The following is a 14,299-nucleotide window of genomic DNA, read 5'->3' as shown; positions in this document are numbered from 1 at the left end:
TGCGGCGCCCCCTAGCATTATCCTCCTCCACCATCTGTAGTCAGAGAGTAACGTCCTCTTGGAATCACCAGACTCCATCAGACGCAGATAGAGACGTGCGATCCGTCACTGCAAAGAACAAGTCTCCTCCAGAGTGCAGTGGTGGCGGCTTTACACCACTCCATCCGACGCTCGGCATTGTGCTTGGTGATGTACGGCTGCAGGCAGCTGCTCGGCCATGAAGCTCTCGGAGGGGGCACAGTGTTTATACCAGAGGAGGTCTGGACTCTGCAGTTATGGGGTCAGCAGAGCGGTAGGGACTTTTCTGTCCACTGCTCCTCAGCACTCGGCCCCTCTGTAACATTATGGGGTCTCCACTTCGTGGCTCAGTGTCTGCAGTTCCTTCCTTTACTCAATAATATCACTCACAGGTGACGGGGGAAGATCTGGCTCCTACTCTGGATGGTAAGCCTCAGTCTACACAGTGAGAAAGGAGTGTGCAGCACTACAACCCCCACTCTAGTACCAGTACCAGGTCTATAACCCCAGTATCAGACCTATAACCCTCGCTCCAGTACTATCTCTTTAACCCCAGTATCAGACCTATAACCCTCGCTCCAGTACTGTCTCTTTAACCCCAGTATCAGACCTATAACCCTCGCTCCAGTACTATCTCTTTAACCCCAGTATCAGACCTATAACCCTCGCTCCAGTACTGTCTCTTTAACCCCAGTATCAGACCTATAACCCTCGCTCCAGTACTGTCTCTTTAACCCCAGTATCAGACCTATAACCCTCGCTCCAGTACTGTCTCTTTAACCCCAGTATCAGACCTATAACCCTCGCTCCAGTACTGTCTCTTTAACCCCAGTATCAGACCTATAACCCTCGCTCCAGTACTGTCTCTTTAACCCCAGTATCAGACCTATAACCCTCGCTCCAGTACTATCTCTTTAACCCCAGTATCAGTACTATAACCCTCGCTTTAGTACCAGTACTATAACCCTCGCTCCAGTACCAGTACTATAACCCTTGCTTTAGTACCAGTATCAGTACTATAACCCTCGCTTTAGTACCAGTACTATAACCCTCGCTCCAGTACCAGTACTATAACCCTTGCTTTAGTACCAGTATCAGTACTATAACCCTCGCTTTAGTACCAGTATCAGTACTATAACCCTCGCTCCAGTACTATCTCTTTAACCCCAGGACCAGAACTATAGCCCCTGCTCCAATATCAGTTGTAACACTGGTGGGTGTGGATCCACTGTGCCACGGGCTGGCCTTACCCTGGAGGGGCATCAATAAGTGACTACCTTGTTTTGACGAGAGCCTCTGGTGGTGAAGATAGGCTTGGGCCGCAGGTAGCCACCAGGTGGTGGTCGGGCAGGCAGCACAGGAATAAAAGGAATAGCCGGGGTCAGGAGCGGAGAGGTCAAACAGGACGGAAAACTAGCCAGGTCGGTTATCAGAATTGTCATGCTTCTTGATTCAAGCCCTTGGTCCTGTGTTCTGTGGTCGGAGTCTCTTCCCGCTGAGCCTCAGCAGATTCGCCTTTTCTTTGGGTGTTTTAGTTCTGTTATCTTTGTTTCTGTCGGTTTTGCGTAACAGGTGGCTTTCATTTACTCTGTCTGTCTTATCACCTTTCGGGTGCAGCTTTAAATATCTGCCCCTGCTGGGGTTTCCTGCTGGTGACAGACTTTGTTGGATTCATTCGCTGTGCTGTAGTTTGTGTTGGTTGCAGTTGCTTTATGTGCGATTCCTTTATTCCTTAGGGGACTGCTACGCTAGTGATCCTAGGAGCTGCTAAGGACATTCAGGGTAAGTCGCTGCCTTAGCAGTCACAACAGGAAAACAGAGGTAAGCATGCAGGTGAACAAACGGGGTAGGAATCAAACATTTGAGCAAAGAGTGGTGGGAGGAGCTGCTTATATGGAGCCTGCTCATATCGGATAGGCTAGGGAACCTAATCTCTGCAGAACACAGCAGGGTTAAATTCCTGCAGACACCGGTCACGCCCCTCTAAGGCCAAATGGCAGCAGCATGCCTCAGCAGCAGTGCAAGGAGTGCAGGAGGAAACAAACTGCTGCCAGCAGAAACTGCCCGATGCGTAGAGCGCTGGGGGGGCATGCGAGAAACCGCCGTGACAGCAGTAACAGCTCTATAACCCCAGTACCAGTATCAGTACTATAACCACCGCTCCAGTAACAGTATCAGAACTATAACCCCAGTACCAGTACTATAATCCCGCTCCAGTACCAGCTCTATAACCCTCAATCCAGTACAATTAACAGCTCTGTAACACCAGTAGAAGTACTATAATCCCTGCTCTAGTACAAGTACTATAACCCTCGCTACAGTATCAGCACTATAACCCCAGTATCAGTACTATAACCCTCGCTACAGTATCAGCACTATAACCCCCACTACAGTATCAGTACTATAACCCTCGTTCCAGTACCAGTATCAGTACTATAACCCTCGCTCCAGTATCAGTACAATAACCTTCGCTCCAGTATCATTACTATAACCCTCGCACCAGTACCAGTATCAGTACTATAACCCTCGCTCCAGTATCAGTACAATAACCTTCGCTCCAGTATCAGTACTATAACCCTCGCACCAGTACCAGTATCAGTACTATAACCCTCGCTCCTGTATCAGCACTATAACCTTCGCTCCAGTATCAGTACTATAACCCTCGCTCCAGTACCAGTATCAGTACTATAACCCTCGCTCCAGTATCAGTACAATAACCTTCGCTCCAGTATCATTACTATAACCCTCGCACCAGTACCAGTATCAGTACTATAACCCTCGCTCCAGTATCAGTACAATAACCTTCGCTCCAGTATCAGTACTATAACCCTCGCACCAGTACCAGTATCAGTACTATAACCCTCGCTCCTGTATCAGCACTATAACCTTCGCTCCAGTATCAGTACTATAACCCTCGCTCCAGTACCAGTATCAGTGCTATAACCCTTGCTCCAGTATAAGCACTATAACCCAAGCACCAGTACCAGTACTATAACCCTCGCTCCAGTACCAGTATCAGTACTACAACCCTCGCTCCAGGATCAGTACTATAACCCTCGCTCCAGTATCAGTACTATAACCCTCGCTCCAGTACCAGTATCAGTACTATAACCCTCGCTCCAGTACCAGTATCAGTACTATAACCCTCGCTCCAGTATCAGTACTATAACGCTCGCTCCAGTACCAGTATCAGTACTATAACCCTCGCTCCAGTATCAGTACTATAACCCTCGCTCCAGATCCAGTATCAGTACTATAACCCTCGCTCCAGTACCAGTATCAGTACTATAACCCTCGCTCCAGTATCAGCACTATAACCCTCGCACCAGTACCAGTATCAGTACTATAACCCTCGCTCCAGTACCAGTATCAGTACTATAACCGTCGCTCCAGTACCAGTATCAGTACTATAACCCTCGCTTCAGGATCAGTACTATAACCCTCGCTCCAGTATCAGTACTATAACCCTCGCTCCAGTACCAGTACTATAACCCTCGCTCCAGTACCAGTATCAGTACTATAACCCTCGCTTCAGTACCAGTATCAGTACTATAACCCTCGCTTCAGTACCAGTATCAGTACTATAACCCTCGCTCCAGTATCATTACTATAACCCTCGCTCCAGTATCAGTACTATAACCCTCGCTCCAGTACCAGGATCAGTACTATAACCCTTGCTCCAGTATCATTACTATAACCCTCGCTCCAGTACCAATATCAGTACTATAATCCTCGCACCAGTATCAGTACTATAACCCTCGCTCCAGTACCAGTACTATAACCCTCGCCTTAGTACCAGTATCAGTACTATAACCCTCGCTCCAGTCAGTACTATAACCCTCGCTCCAGTACCAGTATCAGTACTATAACCCTCGCCTTAGTACCAGTATCAGTACTATAACCCTAGCTCCAGTACCAGTATCAGTACTATAACCCTCGCCTTAGTACCAGTATCAGTACTATAACCCTCGCTCCAGTATCAGTACTATAACCCTCACTCCAGTACCAGTATCAGTACTATAACCTTTGCTCCAGTATCAGCACTATAACCCTCGCACCAGTACCAGTACTATAACCCTCGCTCCATTATCAGTACTATAACCCTCGCTCCAGTACCAGTATCAGTACTATAACCCTCGCTCCAGTACCAGTATCAGTACTATAACCCTCGCTCCAGTACCAGTACTATAACCCTTGCTCCAGTATCAGTACTATAACCCTCGCTCCAGTACCAGTATCAGCACTATAACCCTCGCTCCAGTACCAGTATCAGTACTATAACCCTCGCACCAGTACCAGTATCAGTACTATAACCCTCGCTCCAGTATCAGTACTATAACCTTAGCTCCAGTACCAGTATCAGTACTATAACCCTCGCTCCAGTATCAGTACTATAACCCTCGCTCCAGTACCAGTATCAGTACTATAACCCTCACTCCAGTACCAGTATCAGTACTATAACCCTCGCACCAGTACCAGTATCAGTACTATAACCCTCGCTCCAGTATCAGTACTATAACCTTAGCTCCAGTACCAGTATCAGTACTATAACCCTCGCTCCAGTATCAGTACTATAACCCTCGCTCCAGTACCAGTATCAGTACTATAACCCTCGCTCCAGTACCAGTATCAGTACTATAACCCTCGCTCCAGTACCAGTATCAGTACTATAACCCTCGCTCCAGTACCAGTATCAGTACTATAACCTTCGCTCCAGTACCAGTATCAGTACTATAACCTTCGCTCCAGTATCAGTACTATAACCCTCACTCCAGTACCAGTATCAGTACTATAACCTTTGCTCCAGTATCAGCACTATAACCCTCGCACCAGTACCAGTATCAGTACTATAACCCTCGCTCCAGTATCAGTACTATAACCCTCGCTCCAGTACCAGTATCAGTACTATAACCCTCGCTCCAGTACCAGTATCAGTACTATAACCCTCGCTCCAGTACCAGTATCAGTACTATAACCCTCGCTCCAGTATCAGTGCTATAACCCTCGCTCCAGTATCAGTACTATAACCCTCGCTCCAGTATCAGTACTATAACCCTCGCTCCAGTATCAGTACTATAACCCTTGCTCCAGTATCAGTACTATAACCCCCGCTCCAGTGCTAGACCGATAACTCCCACTCTGTATAACACTGTAAGCGCTCCATATGTCACTGCCACGGCTCTAGCCACCACAAGATGACGCACCATCACCTCACCCGCACACACGGCACGGCCGCCATTACTCACACATGCCATACTCTAGAGGAGGGAGGGAGATTGGCTGCAGCGGGCAGTTGGGGCTCTGGGCCTCTGTGTAGGAGCAGTAATGGTGGCCATATTTGTCTGAAGGGGATGGCCTGCACGATACGGTTGCACGGCGTACCTTCTCCAGCTCCTGGTCCTGCCGGTTCATCAGCGTCTTCCAGTGCTCGTACAGCTTGGGGTCTGACTTCTGGATGTCCTTCAGAGTTCCCGCTCGCTGGATAGTTCCATCCTTCATGGCGATGATCTGCGAGGAAGACAAAACCTAGCAGGATAAAGCCGCCATAGATCTGGACCCTCCCCTCATGAGACCCTCCCATTCATCAGACTCCTCCCCTTCTGAAACCCTCCCATTCATCAGACTCCTCCCCTTCAGAAACCCTCCCATTCAGACTCCTCCCTTTCTGAGACCCTCTCGATCATCCGACTTCTCCCATTCATCAGACTCCTACGCTTCTAAGACCCTCCTATTCAGACTCCCCCCCTTCAGAGCCCCTCCCATTCATCAGACTCCTCCCCTCCATAGACCCTCCCATTCAGACTCCTCCCCTTCTGAGACCCTTTCGATCATCAGACTCCTACCCTTCTGAGACCCTCCCATTCATCAGACTCCTCCCCTTCTGAGACTCTCCCATTCAGACTCCTCCCCATCAGAGACCCTCACATTTATCAGACTCCTCCCCGTTTGAGACCCTCCCATTCATCAGACTCCTCCCCTTCTGAGACCCTCCCATTCATCAGACTCCTCCACTTCTGAGACCCTCCCATTCATAAGACTCCTCCCCTTCCGAGACTCTCCCATTCAGACTCCTCCCCATCTGAGACCCTCCCATTCATCAGACTCCTCCCCTTCTGAGACCCTCCCATTCATCAGACTCCTCCCCTTCTAAAACCCTCCCATTCATCAGACTCCTCCCCTTCTAAAACCCTCCCATTCATCAGACTCCTCCCCTTCTGAGACCCTTCCAATCATCAGGCTACTACCCCTTCTGAGACCCTCCCATTCATCAGACTCCTCCCTTTCTGAGACCCTCCCATTCATCAGACTCCTCCCTTTCTGAGACCTTCTAATTCATCAGACTCCTCAACTTCTGAGACCCTCCTATTCATCAGACTCCTCCCCTTCTGAGACCCTCCCATTCATCAGACTCCTCCCCTTCTAAAACCCTCCCATTCATCAGACTCCTCCCCTTCTGAGACCCTTCCAATCATCAGGCTACTACCCCTTCTGAGACCCTCCCATTCATCAGACTCCTCCCTTTCTGAGACCTTCTAATTCATCAGACTCCTCAACTTCTGAGACCCTCCTATTCATCAGACTCCTCCCCTTCTGAGACCCTTCTATTAATCAGACTCCTCCCCTTCTGAGACCCTTCTATTCATCAGACTCCTCAACTTCTGAGACCCTCCTATTCATCAGACTCCTCCCCTTCTGAGACCCTCCTATTAATCAGACTCCTCCCCTTCTGAGACCCTTCTATTCATCAGACTCCTCCCCTTCTGGGACCCTCCTGTTCATCAGACTCCTCCAATTCTGAGACCCTCCTGTTCATCAGACTCCTCCCCTTCTGAGACCCTCCTATTCATCAGACTCCTCCCCTTCTGAGACCCTCCTGTTCATCAGACTCCTCCCCTTCTGAGACCCTCCTGTTCATCAGACTCCTCCCCTTCTGAGACCCTCCTGTTCATCAGACTCCTCCCCTTCTGAGACTCTCCTGTTCTTCAGACTCCTCCCCTTCTGAGACCCTCCTATTCATCAGACTCCTCCCCTTCTGAGACCCTCCTATTCATCAGACTCCTCCCCTTCTGAGACCCTCCTGTTCATCAGACTCCTCCCCTTCTGAGACCCTCCTATTCATCAGACTCCTCCCCTTCTGAGACCCTCCTGTTCATCAGACTCCTCCCCTTCTGAGACCCTCCTATTCATCAGACTCCTCCCCTTCTGAGACCCTCCTATTCATCAGACTCCTCACCTTCTGAGACCCTCCTATTCATCAGACTCCTCGCCTTCTGAGACCCTCCTGTTCATCAGACTCCTCCCCTTCTGAGACCCTCCTATTCATCAGACTCCTCCCCTTCTGAGACCCTCCTATTCATCAGACTCCTCCCCTTCTGAGACCCTCCTATTCATCAGACTCCTCCCCTTCTGAGACCCTCCTATTCATCAGACTCCTCCCCTTCTGAGACCCTCCTATTCATCAGACTCCTCGCCTTCTGAGACCCTCCTGTTCATCAGACTCCTCCCCTTCTGAGACCCTCCTATTCATCAGACTCATCCCCTTCTGAGACCCTCCTATTCATCAGACTCCTCCCCTTCTGAGACCCTCCTGTTCATCAGACTCATCCCCTTCTGAGACCCTACTGTTCATCAGACTCCTCCCCTTCTGAGGTCCTCTTCATGAGACTCTTCCCGTTTATGGTGCAACTTCCCTTTTACAAGGCTCCGCCCCCTCAATCTATATGATTAGAAATACTATATAAAGTACATTCTATTCTGAGCCCCAGCCACCTACACAAGCAAACCTGCAGTATAAAGCATGAGGGTGTTAGAGGCCTGGTTAGTATGTATGACGGTATGATAGTGATCATGCTCCTGGCGCCCCTTACCCAGTCAGCGTGAGGCAGGTACTGCAGCTTGTGTGTGACCAGGACGGTGGTGGTCTTGTTATCTCGCAGCATCTTCAGGATGCCGTCCTGCATCAGGTGGTCGCTCAGGTGGATGTCCAGAGCCGAGAAGGGGTCATCCTGCAGGATGTGATAATGGAGGTAACAAACCCTCAGTATGGCGGCTGCGGGCCTGAAAGCCCATTATAAGGCTCTGCCACCCCGCTAATAATCTGCAGGAGCGAGGAGCCGACCACCCCTGGAGCTAAGCAGCCTGGAGGGCACCGGGGTCCTCAGCAGCGAGAGGAGCTCTGTGATGGCGGCTCCTACTACGGACGCCAAGAGTCCACCTACACAGTCAAAAAGGAGCGTGCGGCACTATAGACCCTGCACCAGCACTATAACCCCAGTATTAGTATCAGACCTATAGCCTCTGCTCCAGTACCAGCACTATAACCCCAGTATTAGTATCAGATCTATAGCCTCTGCTCCAGTACCAGCTCTATAACCCCAGTATTAGTATCAGACCTATAGCCTCTGCTCCAGTACCAGCACTATAACCCCAGTATTAGTATCAGACCTATAGCCTCTGCTCCAGTACCAGCTCTATAACCCCAGTATTAGTATCAGATCTATAGCCTCTGCTCCAGTACCAGCTCTATAACCCCAGTATTAGTATCAGACCTATAGCCTCTGCTCCAGTACCAGCACTATAACCCCAGTATTAGTATCAGACCTATAGCCCCTGCTCCAGCACCAGCACTATAACCCCAGTATTAGTATCAGACCTATAGCCTCTGCTCCAGTACCAGCTCTATAACCCCAGTATTAGTATCAGATCTATAGCCCCTGCTCCAGTACCAGCACTATAACCCCAGTATTAGTATCAGACCTATAGCCTCTGCTCCAGTACCAGCACTATAACCCCAGTATTAGTATCAGATCTATAGCCCCTGCTCCAGTACCAGCACTATAACCCCAGTATTAGTATCAGACCTATAGCCTCTGCTCCAGTACCAGCACTATAACCCCAGTATTAGTATCAGATCTATAGCCTCTGCTCCAGTACCAGCACTATAACCCCAGTATTAGTATCAGATCTATAGCCCCTGCTCCAGTACCAGCTCTATAACCCCAGTATTAGTATCAGACCTATAGCCCCTGCTCCAGTACCAGCTCTATAACCCCAGTATTAGTATCAGACCTATAGACCCTGCTCCAGTACCAGCACTATAACCCCAGTATTAGTATCAGATCTATAGCCTCTGCTCCAGTACCAGCACTATAACCCCAGTATTAGTATCAGACCTATAGCCTCTGCTCCAGTACCAGCACTATAACCCCAGTATTAGTATCAGACCTATAGCCCCTGCTCCAGTACCAGCACTATAACCCCAGTATTAGTATCAGACCTATAGCCCCTGCTCCAGTACCAGCACTATAACCCCAGTATTAGTATCAGACCTATAGCCTCTGCTCCAGTACCAGCACTATAACCCCAGTATTAGTATCAGACCTATAGCCCCTGCTCCAGTACCAGCACTATAACCCCAGTATTAGTATCAGACCTATAGCCTCTGCTCCAGTACCAGCACTATAACCCCAGTATTAGTATCAGACCTATAGCCCCTGCTCCAGTACCAGCACTATAACCCCAGTATTAGTATCAGACCTATAGCCTCTGCTCCAGTACCAGCACTATAACCCCAGTATTAGTATCAGACCTATAGCCCCTGCTCCAGTACCAGCACTATAACTCCAGTATTAGTATCAGACCTATAGCCCCTGCTCCAGTACCAGCACTATAACCCCAGTATTAGTATCAGACCTATAGCCCCTGCTCCAGTACCAGCTCTATAACCCCAGTATTAGTATCAGACCTATAGCCCCTGCTCCAGTACCAGCACTATAACCCCAGTATTAGTATCAGACCTATAGCCTCTGCTCCAGTACCAGCACTATAACCCCAGTATTAGTATCAGACCTATAGCCCCTGCTCCAGCACCAGCACTATAACCCCAGTATTAGTATCAGATCTATAGCCTCTGCTCCAGTACCAGCACTATAACCCCAGTATTAGTATCAGACCTATAGCCCCTGCTCCAGTACCAGCACTATAACCCCAGTATTAGTATCAGACCTATAGCCTCTGCTCCAGTACCAGCACTATAACCCCAGTATTAGTATCAGACCTATAGCCTCTGCTCCAGTACCAGCTCTATAACCCCAGTATTAGTATCAGACCTATAGCCCCTGCTCCAGTACCAGCTCTATAACCCCAGTATTAGTATCAGACCTATAGCCCCTGCTCCAGTACCAGCTCTATAACCCCAGTATTAGTATCAGACCTATAGCCCCTGCTCCAGTACCAGCTCTATAACCCCAGTATTAGTATCAGACCTATAGCCCCTGCTCCAGTACCAGCACTATAACCCCAGTATTAGTATCAGACCTATAGCCCCTGCTCCAGTACCAGCACTATAACCCCAGTATTAGTATCAGACCTATAGCCCCTGCTCCAGTACCAGCTCTATAACCCCAGTATTAGTATCAGACCTATAGCCCCTGCTCCAGTACCAGCACTATAACCCCAGTATTAGTATCAGACCTATAGCCTCTGCTCCAGTACCAGCTCTATAACCCCAGTATTAGTATCAGACCTATAGCCCCTGCTCCAGTACCAGCACTATAACCCCAGTATTAGTATCAGACCTATAGCCCCTGCTCCAGCACCAGCACTATAACCCCAGTATTAGTATCAGATCTATAGCCTCTGCTCCAGTACCAGCACTATAACCCCAGTATTAGTATCAGACCTATAGCCTCTGCTCCAGTACCAGCACTATAACCCCAGTATTAGTATCAGACCTATAGCCTCTGCTCCAGTACCAGCTCTATAACCCCAGTATTAGTATCAGACCTATAGCCTCTGCTCCAGTACCAGCTCTATAACCCCAGTATTAGTATCAGACCTATAGCCCCTGCTCCAGTACCAGCTCTATAACCCCAGTATTAGTATCAGACCTATAGCCTCTGCTCCAGTACCAGCACTATAACCCCAGTATTAGTATCAGATCTATAGCCCCTGCTCCAGTACCAGCACTATAACCCCAGTATTAGTATCAGACCTATAGCCTCTGCTCCAGTACCAGCACTATAACCCCAGTATTAGTATCAGACCTATAGCCTCTGCTCCAGTACCAGCACTATAACCCCAGTATTAGTATCAGACCTATAGCCTCTGCTCCAGTACCAGCACTATAACCCCAGTATTAGTATCAGACCTATAGCCCCTGCTCCAGTACCAGCACTATAACCCCAGTATTAGTATCAGACCTATAGCCCCTGCTCCAGTACCAGCACTATAACCCCAGTATTAGTATCAGACCTATAGCCCCTGCTCCAGTACCAGCTCTATAACCCCAGTATTAGTATCAGACCTATAGCCCCTGCTCCAGTACCAGCACTATAACCCCAGTATTAGTATCAGACCTATAGCCTCTGCTCCAGTACCAGCACTATAACCCCAGTATTAGTATCAGACCTATAGCCTCTGCTCCAGTACCAGCACTATAACCCCAGTATTAGTATCAGACCTATAGCCTCTGCTCCAGTACCAGCTCTATAACCCCAGTATTAGTATCAGACCTATAGCCTCTGCTCCAGTACCAGCTCTATAACCCCAGTATTAGTATCAGACCTATAGCCTCTGCTCCAGTACCAGCACTATAACCCCAGTATTAGTATCAGACCTATAGCCTCTGCTCCAGTACCAGCTCTATAACCCCAGTATTAGTATCAGACCTATAGCCTCTGCTCCAGCACCAGCACTATAACCCCAGTATTAGTATCAGATCTATAGCCTCTGCTCCAGTACCAGCACTATAACCCCAGTATTAGTATCAGACCTATAGCCCCTGCTCCAGTACCAGCACTATAACCCCAGTATTAGTATCAGACCTATAGCCTCTGCTCCAGTACCAGCACTATAACCCCAGTATTAGTATCAGAGCTATAGCCTCTGCTCCAGTACCAGCTCTATAACCCCAGTATTAGTATCAGACCTATAGCCTCTGCTCCAGTACCAGCTCTATAACCCCAGTATTAGTATCAGACCTATAGCCCCTGCTCCAGTACCAGCACTATAACCCCAGTATTAGTATCAGACCTATAGCCTCTGCTCCAGTACCAGCTCTATAACCCCAGTATTAGTATCAGACCTATAGCCTCTGCTCCAGTACCAGCACTATAACCCCAGTATTAGTATCAGACCTATAGCCTCTGCTCCAGTACCAGCACTATAACCCCAGTATTAGTATCAGACCTATAGCCTCTGCTCCAGTACCAGCTCTATAACCCCAGTATTAGTATCAGACCTATAGCCTCTGCTCCAGTACCAGCTCTATAACCCCAGTATTAGTATCAGACCTATAGCCCCTGCTCCAGTACCAGCTCTATAACCCCAGTATTAGTATCAGACCTATAGCCTCTGCTCCAGTACCAGCACTATAACCCCAGTATTAGTATCAGACCTATAGCCTCTGCTCCAGTACCAGCTCTATAACCCCAGTATTAGTATCAGACCTATAGCCCCTGCTCCAGTACCAGCTCTATAACCCCAGTATTAGTATCAGACCTATAGCCCCTGCTCCAGTACCAGCACTATAACCCCAGTATTAGTATCAGACCTATAGCCCCTGCTCCAGTACCAGCTCTATAACCCCAGTATTAGTATCAGACCTATAGCCCCTGCTCCAGTACCAGCTCTATAACCCCAGTATTAGTATCAGACCTATAGCCCCTGCTCCAGTACCAGCACTATAACCCCAGTATCAGTATCAGACCTATAGCCCCTGCTCCAGTACCAGCTCTATAACCCCAGTATTAGTATCAGACCTATAGCCTCTGCTCCAGTACCAGCACTATAACCCCAGTATTAGTATCAGACCTATAGCCTCTGCTCCAGTACCAGCTCTATAACCCCAGTATTAGTATCAGACCTATAGCCCCTGCTCCAGTACCAGCTCTATAACCCCAGTATTAGTATCAGACCTATAGCCCCTGCTCCAGTACCAGCACTATAACCCCAGTATTAGTATCAGACCTATAGCCCCTGCTCCAGTACCAGCTCTATAACCCCAGTATTAGTATCAGACCTATAGCCCCTGCTCCAGTACCAGCTCTATAACCCCAGTATTAGTATCAGACCTATAGCCCCTGCTCCAGTACCAGCTCTATAACCCCAGTATTAGTATCAGACCTATAGCCTCTGCTCCAGTACCAGCACTATAACCCCAGTATTAGTAGCAGACCTATAGCCTCTGCTCCAGTACCAGCTCTAAAACCCCAGTATTAGTATCAGACCTATAGCCTCTGCTCCAGTACCAGCTCTATAACCCCAGTATTAGTATCAGACCTATAGCCCCTGCTCCAGTACCAGCTCTATAACCCCAGTATTAGTATCAGACCTATAGCCCCTGCTCCAGTACCAGCTCTATAACCCCAGTATTAGTATCAGACCTATAGCCTCTGCTCCAGTACCAGCACTATAACCCCAGTATTAGTATCAGACCTATAGCCTCTGCTCCAGTACCAGCACTATAACCCCAGTATTAGTATCAGACCTATAGCCTCTGCTCCAGTACCAGCACTATAACCCCAGTATTAGTATCAGACCTATAGCCCCTGCTCCAGTACCAGCTCTATAACCCCAGTATTAGTATCAGACCTATAGCCTCTGCTCCAGTACCAGCACTATAACCCCAGTATTAGTATCAGACCTATAGCCCCTGCTCCAGTACCAGCACTATAACCCCAGTATTAGTATCAGATCTATAGCCCCTGCTCCAGTACCAGCACTATAACCCCAGTATTAGTATCAGACCTATAGCCTCTGCTCCAGTACCAGCACTATAACCCCAGTATTAGTATCAGACCTATAGCCTCTGCTCCAGTACCAGCACTATAACCCCAGTATTAGTATCAGACCTATAGCCCCTGCTCCAGTACCAGCACTATAACCCCAGTATTAGTATCAGACCTATAGCCTCTGCTCCAGTACCAGCACTATAACCCCAGTATTAGTATCAGACCTATAGCCTCTGCTCCAGTACCAGCACTATAACCCCAGTATTAGTATCAGATCTATAGCCTCTGCTCCAGTACCAGCACTATAACCCCAGTATTAGTATCAGACCTATAGCCTCTGCTCCAGTACCAGCACTATAACCCCAGTATTAGTATCAGACCTATAGCCTCTGCTCCAGCACCAGCACTATAACCCCAGTATTAGTATCAGACCTATAGCCTCTGCTCCAGTACCAGCACTATAACCCCAGTATTAGTATCAGATCTATAGCCTCTGCTCCAGTACCAGCACTATAACCCCAGTATTAGTATCAGACCTATAGCCCCTG

The 14,299-nt window shown here is 48.6% G+C and overlaps 1 protein-coding gene across 1 annotated transcript in view; it reads right to left on the bottom strand.

Annotated features, from left to right (window-relative positions):
• ABCC8 (ATP binding cassette subfamily C member 8) overlaps positions 1-14,299 on the bottom strand; it is a 118,165-nt gene that overhangs the window by 65,721 nt on the left and 38,145 nt on the right. The window contains exons 2-3 of the mRNA XM_073657938.1: positions 7,887-8,076; positions 5,401-5,526 (exon numbers count right to left, since the gene is read on the bottom strand). Coding sequence (XP_073514039.1) covers positions 5,401-5,526; positions 7,887-8,076 — 316 coding nt within the window. The remainder of the gene's footprint in view (positions 1-5,400; positions 5,527-7,886; positions 8,077-14,299) is intronic.

This window comes from Phyllobates terribilis, unplaced genomic scaffold (genome assembly GCF_046119375.1).
Source record: "Phyllobates terribilis strain yellow unplaced genomic scaffold, ASM4611937v1 Scaffold_13__5_contigs__length_258822181, whole genome shotgun sequence".
Lineage (NCBI taxonomy): Eukaryota > Metazoa > Chordata > Amphibia > Anura > Dendrobatidae > Phyllobates > Phyllobates terribilis.
This window is presented reverse-complemented; position numbering and strand designations above follow the sequence as displayed.